Here is a 13,402-nt window from a genome sequence, read left to right as displayed (position 1 = left end):
TAGCCCAGTGGCTTACAGTACTAATACACGTTAAAATACAAGAAAATTAGAATGTGTCTTTTGAGGGGTTGGTAAAACGGAAAGAAGAATTATATTGCTCAAATGGCACACTTTCAGTAATGGGTAATTTGCTTTTAAAAAACAAATTAACCTCTTCTTTAAATGGAAAACGCAACACAACATAACCATGTACTCATTAATACTAAGATACGGAAGAGAAGAAACTGAAAAGGAAGGTTACTCACCTGTAATTTTGAGTTTGCATAGGTATATACCTATGCAGATCCACACTCTTGGTGTGATGCTTCCACCTCAGCACCCTGAGCTCAGAGACTTCAAGAAAGCACTGACATTAGAGGCTGCATGTACATTCCCTCATGGATTTAAATGTTCAGTGCGGGGATATATTCCAAGACAAAAACATTTGTTAAAATGGCGTTAAGGCTGAGAGTATGTATCAGTAGCTTAAGGGTGAAAACGAAGTGGTATAAACTGAGGAAATTCAGAGTTAAGGCAAGGCTTAAAAGAAATCCAAATTTGTTAGGGTATGCAGACAGACAACTAAGGCACTCAAACAGCCTTAACTCTGGCCCGTAGCAATGGTATGCAACAACAGATGGCGATTCCAGATTATATTGATTTTTAAAAGACACAGTTTTTTCATAGTTTTCTTTTCATGGTATCTCTACAGGACAAGGATAAGTTTGATTGGGCAACTTAATTGCCCATTTCCATATCTTATTTAAATCATAAAGACTAGAAATCCTTTCCCCCCCGCCATGAAAGCGTAGCTTTTATACAATTTGATGGCATCAGTCCCCCCTTCGTTCACCCAGGACCGCTTACTCACCACAGGCAGTATTAGTTAATTACCCGGACAAAATAAACTGATAGAGTTAAAGGATGCTCCCAACATCACTACCTACAGCAGAGGGTAGGTAAGGAATCATGGACCTAACACCAAGAGCTCAGATCAGTGTGCTCAGAATGCACACAACCCCAAAGTTCATTGCTTTCTAGAAGTGTCTGTGATCATGGTGCCAATAGCATGCAAAACACCAAGAGTTTGGTGATTTGCAATGGAAATTCTCCCTGCAGTACCATCAAATTGCTCATCATTGAATTAAAACGAAGAATTCAAAACAAAATGAAATAGTAGTAGCTATGAAGTGAAACAAATACATGATTCTACACAAAAAACATTTCTACTTCTGCTTCTAAGTTTTTGTTTGTTTTAAGATTTGAAGAAGGATGGTGCCAGCACTGATGCTCTTAATTGTAGACTGTGTGCCTATCACAACTTCCAGTATTTGGGGAAAGATTGGAGCACCTTACATAACATGCTGTGGCAGTGTCCATAACTTAAGTTAGTCTAATCGGGCACTCTAACAGCTTTTCAAGGAAAGCACATTCAACTAATTTTGAAGAAGTCTCATGCGTTATATGACAAAGTGCCATCCCAGTATGAGAGATCATATCACTCAGAAACAAATGTTCTCAATGGAACTAGCAAATTCACATTCAGAACAGCTATGAGGTCTTGAATGAGGAGAAATCTGAGGCACAGAGATATGTAGTAGTGCTCATACATTATAAAGGCTTGCTTCTGAGCTGGTAGGATAGTGGATTTGTTCCAATGTAACCACAGCCCCTTCTGGAATAACTGCAAATTCTTATCAATCATCCATTTAAGGGTAGACATAACATCTTTTTACTCCTGAGAAAAGCCATGTCACCAATGCTAAGCATTTTATATAGACACATGGTGCTGTGGACATTCCAAAAGGGAAGGCCCACCAGTGACGGTGCTTCTGTCTGACTCAGAAATATATGAATTCACAATGACATGGCCTCTCTGAAATGTGGAAATATGCATCTCTCAAACTGAGAGCCCCAAGGACACAAAGGAATTATAGCATTAATATCACCATATGGAACTTTAAACAAATTGCTGAGTTTAAGACTCCGTGCCAGTATAAGACTTAAGCCCCCCCTTCCTTTTTGGAATAAAGGAATAGAATCTCTGGCCTAAACGAATACTGTTGTGGAACCCATCTGCCTGAAGTAATTCCAAAAAAAAGAGAATATCCCCAAAAGGAAACAGGAAAGACAAAGGGGAAAGGTTTGTCAAATGTGCCTTGAGGTTCTCTGCAGTAGTGTCAAACTTACTGTCTTCAAAACAGTAAGGAACAGGTTCCAAGCTACTGCAGAATCCAACCCCTCCTCCTTTTTCTAATCTCATGGATCATTCCATGCATGAGCAAGGAGCTTGTGGCCATAATGGTCACTGTTTTTAAGATGATTCTTGCCTTGTATTCAGAGGGGCATGGATCCCAGTGATGGGGATCTGTGAAAGTAATTCTTATTTTTCTCTAAGTTTATTTCTTCCAATATTCAGAAAGTGCCCATCTGAAATGATGCACCAATTCTACTGAAAAAATCTAAGCAAGAAATATGAAGCCACACTGAACCAGGAAGAGCACTAATAAGCAATAAAATTATGATCTGGAAAACATCTATCGAAAGTAGAATCTTTAGAAAGCAGTAAATATAATTTTGCAGCAACATTTTGCAAAAAAGAGTCAATGCTATTCTCTGATTTAGAAGTCACATAAAGCTATGGAGGCAATACGGCCACTCAAAATGGCCTTGTTTCAACCACATCTGGAACAGGGGGTAGTTCTGGGCCCAAAAGTTTAGGAAACCTATAGGAATGAGTAGGAATGATACAAAGAAGGGCAGCAAAAATAATAAAATGATGGATAAAAAGATGTAAATAGATTAAGGCAGATGCAATTACTGTATATAGTGGTAAAGATGAGAAACTCAGGGAGGACAAGACCTTCAAGTTAAAAATAGCAGTATCGAAAATGAAACATTAGGCAAAGGAGCAATGGCCTTAAGTTAATGAAGTAATGTTTAGGCCAAACATGAGGAAAAAGTTTTAAACAGAATGAGTAAACAGAGTTAATCAAGGCACCATCACTTCACATCTAAAAGAACAGATTAGAGAGAGATTTGCTGGGATACCTGATCCCCCACATGGAACAAAATATATGCTTAACATATCTGCTCAATCTTTCTGCTTTTTATTTCATCTTTTCCCCTCATCTGCTACCTCCCTCTTTATTCAGAAGCTCTTTGGGGCAGGGACCATATCTTCATGGATCTCTCATGCAGCTACCACAATTTTGACACTATAAAAATAAACACTGAATAGTTCTGCAAAATACAGGTTGATAATGGATGATTGAAATGATCTTTACTGGTATTGTTTATCATTGGATACCTCTGAATTCTTTTTCTTTTGAAGCAAAGGTAGACTCAGTCAACAGCTGTGACAAATTGCTGCATCAGCTTTCTAATAGAAGCAGAGGAATTAAATTATGAATTTATGCTTTAAGCATGTGGTTCTGTCCTCGAACCATTTCTTTAGTAAATAATCTTGCAGAGATGCAATCAAATTTTTATGTACAATTTGTATTTTAAAGAGTCATCTCCCCATCTAATGAAACCACAGATTGTAAGTGTTTGCTACACTCTTGTATGCTTCAGAAAAACTTAATTATTCACTTTACACTAGTAACGTTGTCAGTTTTCTCAGAAGATGTCATACCTATACAAAGCAGAGTCAGCCACTATAAAGAAGATAAAGAAAAGCAAAGTAATAAGACAACTGTTCGGAGGCGGGGTAGGGGGGAGACACAGATGGATGACAGTAATCAATTGGAATGGGCTTTTTTTGTTTGCGTTTGCTTTTAGGTGAATGGCATTAGTCATTGAAAACTTTAATGAGTTTTAAACAGAATTTGCACTATTTGGTATCACTACTAGTTTGCCAATCCTTTCCTGCAGAGTGGAGAATTATTATTATTATTTTTTTTTTTACAGTACTCAAAATTTGTGCTGTGTACTTCTCAGCATGTGTAAATGGCCCAAGATCCACGCCTGAAATAACTCTCAATCTCATTTAATAATGAATTTAATTGGAGCTACAGATTTTTAAGTCAATGAATTCCCACACTAGAAGTATTCTGTGAATTTTTTACACATAGCTGAAGGCAGAACAGACACAAATGAAAGGGTGCGATTACGCTGATGACTGACTAAATCCGAAGCCTCATAACTGCATGTATTCTCTCTCCTGAAAGAAAATGCACTTGTTTAAAAAGTAGTAGTTGTCACACTTATTACATACTCAGTACATGGGTAGCCCACAAGGTTTGAGACTGCCTTACCTGTGCTCTCTCTTCATCAAATTCCAGGCAGCCCATACCATCCAGTCTCTGCAGATCTATCCAGCCTTTCCAGATAACACAGACACCATTCAGAATCATAGGTGCCTTTAAGTACACCTGAAATATAGGCAGACACATGCATCTGAGTTTAAAAGCATTTGTATATACAAATGGTTACTGTATTTATTTTACAAATGGTTACTGTCTATAATTACTACTCCGATACAAGCAACGCTACATACAAAACACGACTGAACCAGTTGGTAACTTGACATTCCCCTTAACGTTTTTCCCCTCCAACTACATTTTAATCAAAAGCCTGTAAATACTATAATTAATAATCTGGATATTGTATTTTGCACACTATACATACTGGAATTAATTTATTTCCCCAGTTTATAAACCAGTATGCACCGGTGTGTGGTGAAAATTCTGTTGCTGCTTACGCTTAAAGTCACTTGTGTTTCTTGTCAGACCACCTCTTATGTTCATTTGTTTTATGTGTTATGTTATTTGTTTTATATATATAGTGGCACACTATCAGCAATGTAAGATTTATCACAAATTTTTTTTAAAAAGTGTTAGACAAATGTTAGACAAAATGCTTTTCTACACTCAGAGGGAGTTTTATTTTGCTTTTGCCACAAATTTATTTTTCTTAATACTAAAAGAATAAACACCAATTTCTCTTCTCAAGCCTAAAATAAACAAATGAAGACTAAAGAGAGAAAAAAAAAAAAAAAAAAGCAGCGCTTAACGTAATACACTATCCAAACCGCAAAGACTGTGTGTGGCACGTCTTAATTTACGGAAGACTGGGGAAGCCTATTTTCTAATGTTATTTTCTAATATTTGTAAAAGGTAAATTGACAGAGGATTAAATATTTCTACCGAACCACACTCTGCATGGTACCTTACACAGTAATAAGAGAAACTGTAATGGTCACTAAGAGCCTATAGTCTACATAGTGGTACATAATACTGTGATTTAAAGCTGAAGTATTTCCCCTCCAAATAACAGAGATGAATCTCCTCACAGGAAATTTAAAAAGAAATGGATATTGTGTTAAAGGGGTTTGACAGCTTAAGTTTGCTGACTTTTTAAAATGTCAAACAGAGCAGTGTGGTGTAACTCATGAAAACGTTAAGTAGATTTCAGTAGTTACTACGTAATACTGTCCTGCTCTGTAGACATATTGTACCCAGAGTAAAAGCTTTCCTTCCCCCACATCTAAACTGGGGTGGATAGCTGTTTTATCCATACTCCATAAGCTCCAGTTTCAGCAGAAACTTATGGACCTCTTTGGGACTTGCAATTCTCACTTTTTTTTATGAACACAATGTCAAGAACTCTAAATTCAGGATTTTGGCCAGGATTGCCCAGATTTTTATAGTCCTTTCTGAGTACTCTCTGTCCCAACAGAAGTTCCAGCCAATCAGCTACGTGTTTTAAAAAAATTGGCCTTCCTCAACTACAAAACACCATACAGAGCAAGTGGGAGGCATGAGACTGTGTTCATCCTCTCTCCACACCTCAGCCAACTGGGGCTGATGGGACTGGAGAAGTCAACATCCATCCAGGCACACGGTTGGATGGAACTGAGGTGTTGAGGCTGCTCTGCCCCCTATATAGTCTCACTTGTTAGGATATAGATATTCAGGCCTGTCTGTAAAGGCCTATACTCTAAGAATTTAGGAGTATTCTTATCACTTAGCTAGTTACAGAGGTATAAAAGAAAGATTCAAAATCACCGTCTGCCGGGGTAAGGGCCTTCTCTTACTGTGACAGTCTGAGGCCCTGTTCTTAGGCTAAGATCTTTGGCTAAGCAGCAGAGGCAGCCATAAGCTGGGAAGCGAACGGTCACATCCTCATATTCCAAACTAGTCACATTGAAAGAAGGTGCTATTGGACTGTTAGGAATACAATCCTGTCCTGATAGTGCCTATCACCTCCAGAGAAAGGGAAGTGTCGAGAAGATGTAAAAGGAAAATTAGTTTGATAGCATCCTGTCTGGCAAGAACTCACTTATCTATAGATAACATAAAACCAGCCGGAGAACACTTCAATCTCTTTGGTCACTCGACTACAGACCTAAAAGTTGCAATTCTTCAACAACAAAAACTTCAAAAACAGACTCCAATGAGAGACTGCTGAATTGGAATCAATTTGCAAACTGGATACAATTAACTTAGGCTTGAATAGAGACTGGGAGTGGATGGGTCATTACACAAAGTAAAACTATTTCCCCATGTTTATTCCCCCCCTCCACCCCTCACTGTTCCTCAGACATTCTTGTCAAGCGCTGGAAATGGCCCACCTTGATTATCACTACAAAAGGTCCCGTCGTCCCCCTTCCCACCCCGGCTCTCCTGCTGGTAATAGCTCACCTTAAGTGATCACTCTCATTACAGTGTGTATGGTAACACCCATTGTTTCATGTTCTCTATGTATATAAATCTCCCCACTGTATTTTCCACTGAATGCATCCGATGAAGTGAGCTGTAGCTCATAAAAGCTTATGCTCCAATAAATTGGTTAGTCTCTAAGGTGCCACAAGTACTCCTTTTCTTTTTGCGAATACAGACTAACATGGCTGCTACTCTGAAACTTATCAATAGATGTAGTTGTGAAATCCTCACTTCTGTATTGTTTTGTCATTCTAGTTCCCACTTTGCTATTGTTTATTTGCATGGTCTCTGTCTGGTTCTCTGATTGTTTCTGTCTGCTGTATAATTAATTTTGCTGGGTGTAAACTAATTAAGGTGGTGGGATATAATTGGTTAAATAATCATGTTACAATATTTTAGGATTGGTTAGTTAAATTTCAGTAAAATGATTGGTTAAGGTATAGCTAAGCGGAACTCAAGTTTTACTATATCGTCTGCACTCAATCAGGAAGTAAGGGGGGGAATGGAAACAGGGAATGGGGGTGGGGAATTGGAATCATGTTTTGCTAAGGGCAGGGAATGGGAACAGGGACACAGGTAAGGCTCTGTGGTGTCAGAGCAGGGAAGGGGGACACTAAGGAAGGAAACTGGAATCATGCTTGCTGGAAGTTCACCCCAATAAACATCGAATTGTTTGCACCTTTGGACTTCGGATACCATTGCTCTCTGTTTGTGTGAGAAGGACCAGGGAAATAAGTGGGTGAAGGAATGAGCCCCCTAACATCACTCTCAGTACAGAGTGATGCTGAGGGGTGGAGTGGCATGGGAGTGCTCTAGCTCAGTGGTTCTCAAAGCCGGGCCGCCGCTTGTTCAGAGAAAGCCCCTGGCGGGCTAGACCGGTTTGTTTACCTGCCGCGCCCGCGGGATCGGCCGAACCTGCGGACATGGCAGGTAAACAAACCGGTCCGGCCCGCCAGGGGCTTTCCCTGAACAAGCGGCGGACCGGCTTTGAGAACCACTGCTTTAGCTGACATTGCTAGAGGAAGGTTTTACTGTCAGGCACCACAAGGTGGTACGGTAACCACAGGTGGGAATATGCAGAGCTCGAAGGAAAACCTATATTCTAGAACAGTTTATTTCACAAAAGCTTATTCTAAGAAACGCGTATGTTACACTGATACAACTCAATCAGGAGGTGAACTCTGACACCTACTGACAACATATGCAAAAAGAAAAGGAGGACTTGTGGCACCTTAGAGACTAATCAATTTATTTGAGCATAAGCTTTCGTGAGCTACAGCTCACTTCATCGGATGCATTCAGAGGACAATACAGTGGGGAGATTTATAAACACAGAGAACATGAAACAATGGGTGTTACCATACACACTGTAACGAGAGTGATCAGGTAAGGTGAGCTATTACCAGCAGGAGAGCCGGGGGGTGGGGGGGGGGTGAAGACGGGACGGGACAGGACCTTTTGTAGTGATAATCAAGGTGGGCCATTTCCAGCGGTTGACAAGAAAGTCTGAGGAACAGCAGGGGGTGGGGGAATAAACATGGGGAAATAGTTTTACTTTGTGTAATGACCCATCTGCTCCCAGTCTTTATTCAAGCCTAAGTTAATTGTATCCAGCTTGTAAATTAATTCCAATTCAGCAGTCTCTCACTGGAGTCTGTTTCTGAAGTTTTTGTTGTTGAAGAATTGCAACTTTTAGGTCTGTAATTGAGTGACCAAAGAGATTGAAGTGTTCTCCGACTGGTTTTTGAATGTTATAATTCTTGACATCTGATTTGTGTCCATTTATTCTTTTACATAGAGACTGTCCAGTTTGGCCAATGTACATGGCAGAGGGGCATTGCTGGCACATGATGGCATATATCACATTGGCAGATGTGCTGCTGAATGAGCCTCTGATAGTGTGGCTGATGTGATTAGGCCCTATGATTGTGTCTCCTGAATAGATATGTGGACACAGTTGGTAACGGGCTTTGTTGCAAGGATAGGTTCCTGGGTTAGTGGTTCTGTTGTGTGGTGTGTGGTTGCTGGTGAGTATTTGCTTCAGGTTGGGGGTCTGTCTGTAAGCAAGGACTGGCATGTCTCCCAAGATCTGTGAGTGATGGGTCGGCCTTCAGGATAGGTTGTAGATGGGTCATTACACAAAGTAAAACTATTTCTCCATGCCACACAAGTCCTCCTTTTCTTTTAACAGAAATACAAATTCTTACTATTCCAGTGTTGGATCATTTTAGGTGAAACATCTAAATTAATGTACTTATTCCACATTCCTTAACTGTCTCCAACACTCTCCTAATTACCAAGAGCCCATCTAGCGAAATCTCCTGTTTCTCCCGATAACTTCAATGTTATGCGCTCAATAATATATAAGCTGCAGCATAGTGAAAACTCTGACAGCACAAAGCAGATTGAATTTAATATCAAAACAAGGCTTAGTGTATGGACTGTTTACTCATTTTGGTTAAATTATCAATTAAAAACTTCCATTTTGGGTTTTACCTTAGCTGCTGCACCAATGTGGTAGGTATACCAGGGGGCACTGCAACAGAATTTAGGCCCATCTTGGCACCGATCCTCATTTTTATTTCATAGACTCACAGAAGATTAGGGTTGGAAGAGACCTCAGGAGGTCATCTATAGTCCAACACCCCCTGCTCAAGGCAAGACCAACACCAACTAAATCATCAATTTATTGAGCAATACTGTGTTTGGTGCTATACAGTATCCCAAAACGAGGACAGTTCCTGTCCTGACACATTTGGGATTCTAGCTCCACCCCTGCCCTCCCAGCCCCAGTTCCTCATTTCACAGTTAAGGAAGGAAACCCACAGAAAGGGTAGAGGTACACACTCTGGGAGGTACAAGGAAAAACCCAAACTTCCCCTACTTCTGAGAGATTGATATGAAGCCTTTGTTTACACATGAGACTGACTAGGGATGGGAGAGAGAGATTAACAGACCAGATGACTGCAGAGGTTTTATTCTCCATCCAAAGAAAATCAATGTATTTGTGAACTCTAGGCTTGGTTACTGGAACTCAACATACCTCAGTATGAAACAACAAGGTTTGAAAAGGCTTGAACTAGTACAAAATACAGCAGTTCATCAGCTTAAAAACAAAGGTTGCTGTAAACACATCACTCCACTTCCTGCACTGGCTCTCCACTGAATACAAGAGGTCAGTTCAAGGTCTGTCCTTTTATTCAAAACCTAGCTAACCTGAGATGTTGCCTCTCCCTCCATGAGGATGTCTTCCACAAGAGCTGCACTTCACCTAAATAATTGAATTGCTGACCAAGAGGGGAGCTTTTTGAGTGCAGGAGACCGAGCTGGCCCTAGAATCTAGACTATGTAACTTGCTCCAAGAACTAAAACAGGCTACTAACTTCAACACATTTTAAATACAACTTCACTTTCCCGCAACAAGGTCTACACACACGTACACAGTACCAAACAAACATTATTTCACCTATACACTGAGATAGAAAAGAAAGATCTTGTTTCAGGTTTTAAATATAGTAAAACAGATACTATGTAATGGGGACCGAAGTACCTAGAGAGAGAGAACAAAGCAGCAGTTGTAAACAGCCCATTCAGTGAGCACAGAGACAAAGGAAATAAGGGAGACAGCTGAAGAGACTGGTATCAAAAGTCAGCTTTCTGAGGCCTTGTCTACATTACCACTTTACAGCGCTGAAACTTTCTCACTCAGGGTTGTGAAAAAACACCCCCTGAGCAATGCAAGTTTCAGCGCTGTAAAGTGAGAGCACAGACAGTGCACTAGCACTGGGAGCCGTGCTCCCAGCGCTGGTAGCTTCTCCCCTCGTGGGGGTGGGTTTTTTTTCTTTGTTTGTTTGTTTTTTACAGTGCTGGGAGAGCTCTCTCCCAGCCCTGGTGCTGCAACTACACAGCCACGTTAAAGCACTGCCATGCCCTGAGAGACAGGCAGAGTCATGAGTCAGCTTTTTTGAGGATAGGAACTAGAAGGAAATGAGAGGTTAAGAGGATATCAATTGTGTCTATTTTAGGCTCATTAAAATATACAATTATTTTAAACAAAAGCACCAAAGCGCTAACAAGCTTTCCCAACCCCCAAAAGGCTTCTCTTTCACCAAGCCTCCCAATCCCTCCAATTAACTGCACTGATCAATCACAAAAAGCTTGGGTTGGGAGTTGTGTAGCACTTCCTGAAAGTCACCAAATCTGGTCTTAGACAGACAAAGGAAGTGACTTCCAAAGCCAAGGAGCCCACTCTGATAACACCTTGCTTGCCAGCCCCCTCCCTTTGACTCTAGAAGCTGTTTGTGCAGAGTACCTCTGATGATACCCTGTGTGAGTTCCAAACAGACAACTAAGCAGCCAGGATGCAAACCATTTAGGGCTTTACAAACCAAAACCAACACTTTAAACGTCATCTGGTAACCAGAGAAGCTCAAGAACAATGGTTCTCAAACTTCTGTACTGATGACCCCTTTCACATAGCAAGCCTCTGAGTGCGACCCCTCGCCCCCCAAATTAAAAACACTTCTTTATATATTTAACACTATTAAATATGCTGGAGGCAAAGCAGGAGGCCAACAGCTCGCAACCCCCCATGTAATAACCTCACAACCCCCTGAGGGGTCCCGACCTCCAGTTTGAGAACCCCTGCTCAAGAAGTTCTGGGATTCCATCTTTTAACCCTCAGTTGTACTGCTTTCAGCAGGCATACATCACAACAACTCAGAAGTGAAAACTAATTGTAATTTGAAAGGGGGGATTTTTGAATGAACTACAAGTATGCTAGAAAGACAAGATGGGTAAAGTAATATCTTTAATTGGACCAACTTCTTTTGCTGAGAGAAAAAAGCTTTCAAGTTACATGTAGCTCTTCCTCTGGTCTGGGATAGGTACTCAGTGTCACAATTAAATACAAAGTAGAACAGACAGAACTAATAAGTAGTTAGTACATATTTTAAGGTGAAGTTGGTCTAATAAGAGATATTACCCTCACTCCTCTTCTCTCTAATATCGTGGGACTGACATGGCTACACCACCACAGCATATAAATACACTGACAATTTTCAAATTACTTGTATAAAAAATAAAACCTGTATTTAAAAAATTCTTATTAGAAGCTATGTATTTATGTCACCCTCTTTCCCCCTACATCGAAACACATTTCTCCCATCAAAACATCCAGCCAAGCATATTGGTGCAATTTCCTTTATTTTAGAGAAAAACTTAAAGGCTCCTTTTTTTCTCCCCTCTTTCTGGAAGAAGGGAAACAGCTTGCCACTGTAGCCTAAACCGTTTAACCACATATTTCCTTCTTTTTAGATATAACTCTTCTGGTTCCCTTTCAATTTCCAAACCTTGACAAATTTTAATAAATTCCTGTTGCAGAGCAGTTATAACCAACACACCTCTAAATCCAAAGGCATGGCATCTTTTAAAATCTGATATTAGCACTCCAAAATCATTTATTCAGAAGTTGCTGGATCACAGTAAGGCAGTCAAAGACTACAGTAATTCTATTAAGGCCCCAAGATTCTCCTTTCCTATTACAAAATTATTTTTACTGTTTATGATTAAAATTAGTCTGAAAAATGTAGCTGTTATCAACAATACCATCAAAACTTAAGTGAGAATCTATTTTCAAGCTAAAATGGTTTACTCAAAATTTTTCCATTTTCCCCCCTAATGCGGCTTGTCATGATATCTGAAATTCATTCTGGTTTGTGAAGCTCAGATATTATCGCTATGAGCACAGAAAAGATCGTTAAGGCAATAAATTCCATATTCAGTTCAATGTTTGGATAATGTGCAGAAAACCATCACATGGGACCATACAATGAAAAACTAGATTAAGAAGAAATATTAAATAGCTGCCTCATATATAGAGCAGCCTGTCTTGAATGAAGCAGGGATCCTCTGGAGAAGATAGCAGCTGATCATGTCACTAAACACTGTATAGCTATGTATACACACAAAGCAGAATTCAAGTTGCATAGGCAACCATAAACCTGCTACTGTATTTTCTAACTTCTGAATGCTTAATTTTGTAATTTAAGTAACAGTCATATGTAATTTCTCATGTTTTTTCAAAAAGAACATAAAACTCAACCTCTATTATGTGTACCTGTAACAACCCTCCTCTCGTGCATCTGTAGCAGATTTTGAACCCTAAATGTTCAGCACTGCAGCAGCAGCCCCCCAACATGCCAGCTAAAAGATAAGGCAGATTAGCAATCAGCAAGAGAAGGCTAATATCCCTTGGGGACTACTTATTAGAGGATGCTGCCTAACAATCTGAAACAGCAGATTACATATGCAGTAGCACAGACAAGAATAAATATTTGGCAGACTCAGAGAGAATGGAGCTAACTGGATGAGACTTGGGTCTACCACGTTAGAGATCTGGGTTCTATTACCAGCTTGTGTATGTAACCTGTGAGGCCTTTCTCAATAATAAGGATTGTGAAGGGCACAGAATTTAATTTAATAGAAGAACCAAGTGCAAAACCCATCATCTTCTGGCTCCCAGCACAGCGCATCTTCATCTAAGCCAAAACATATTTTGCTGGGAGAAACCACTTCTCTGTACCTATCCAGAATTCCAGCTCCTTATGTGGACTGCTGAAACAAGGAACCAGGGTGGTATTACGCATAGTGTTAATGGAATCTTGAGTGTTTCTGGCAGTATGCTAAAAACAAGCAGTGCCATATGAAACAAAAATTTGCAATGGAAATTTTCAGCAGCTTGTAATGCAGACAAC

At 40.0% G+C, this 13,402-nt stretch overlaps 1 protein-coding gene across 2 annotated transcripts in view; it reads right to left on the bottom strand.

Moving 5' to 3' along the window:
* CBFB (core-binding factor subunit beta) overlaps nt 1-13,402 on the bottom strand; it is a 64,470-nt gene that overhangs the window by 24,479 nt on the left and 26,589 nt on the right. For both annotated transcript variants that reach the window (XM_077831216.1, XM_077831215.1), the window contains exon 4: nt 4,239-4,355. In XM_077831216.1, the coding sequence (XP_077687342.1) occupies nt 4,239-4,355 (117 nt within the window). The remainder of the gene's footprint in view (nt 1-4,238; nt 4,356-13,402) is intronic.

This window comes from Eretmochelys imbricata, chromosome 12 (genome assembly GCF_965152235.1).
Source record: "Eretmochelys imbricata isolate rEreImb1 chromosome 12, rEreImb1.hap1, whole genome shotgun sequence".
Taxonomy (NCBI): Eukaryota; Metazoa; Chordata; order Testudines; family Cheloniidae; genus Eretmochelys; species Eretmochelys imbricata.
The sequence above is the reverse complement of the archived record's forward strand: the minus strand, read 5'-3'. Positions and strand labels throughout refer to the sequence as shown.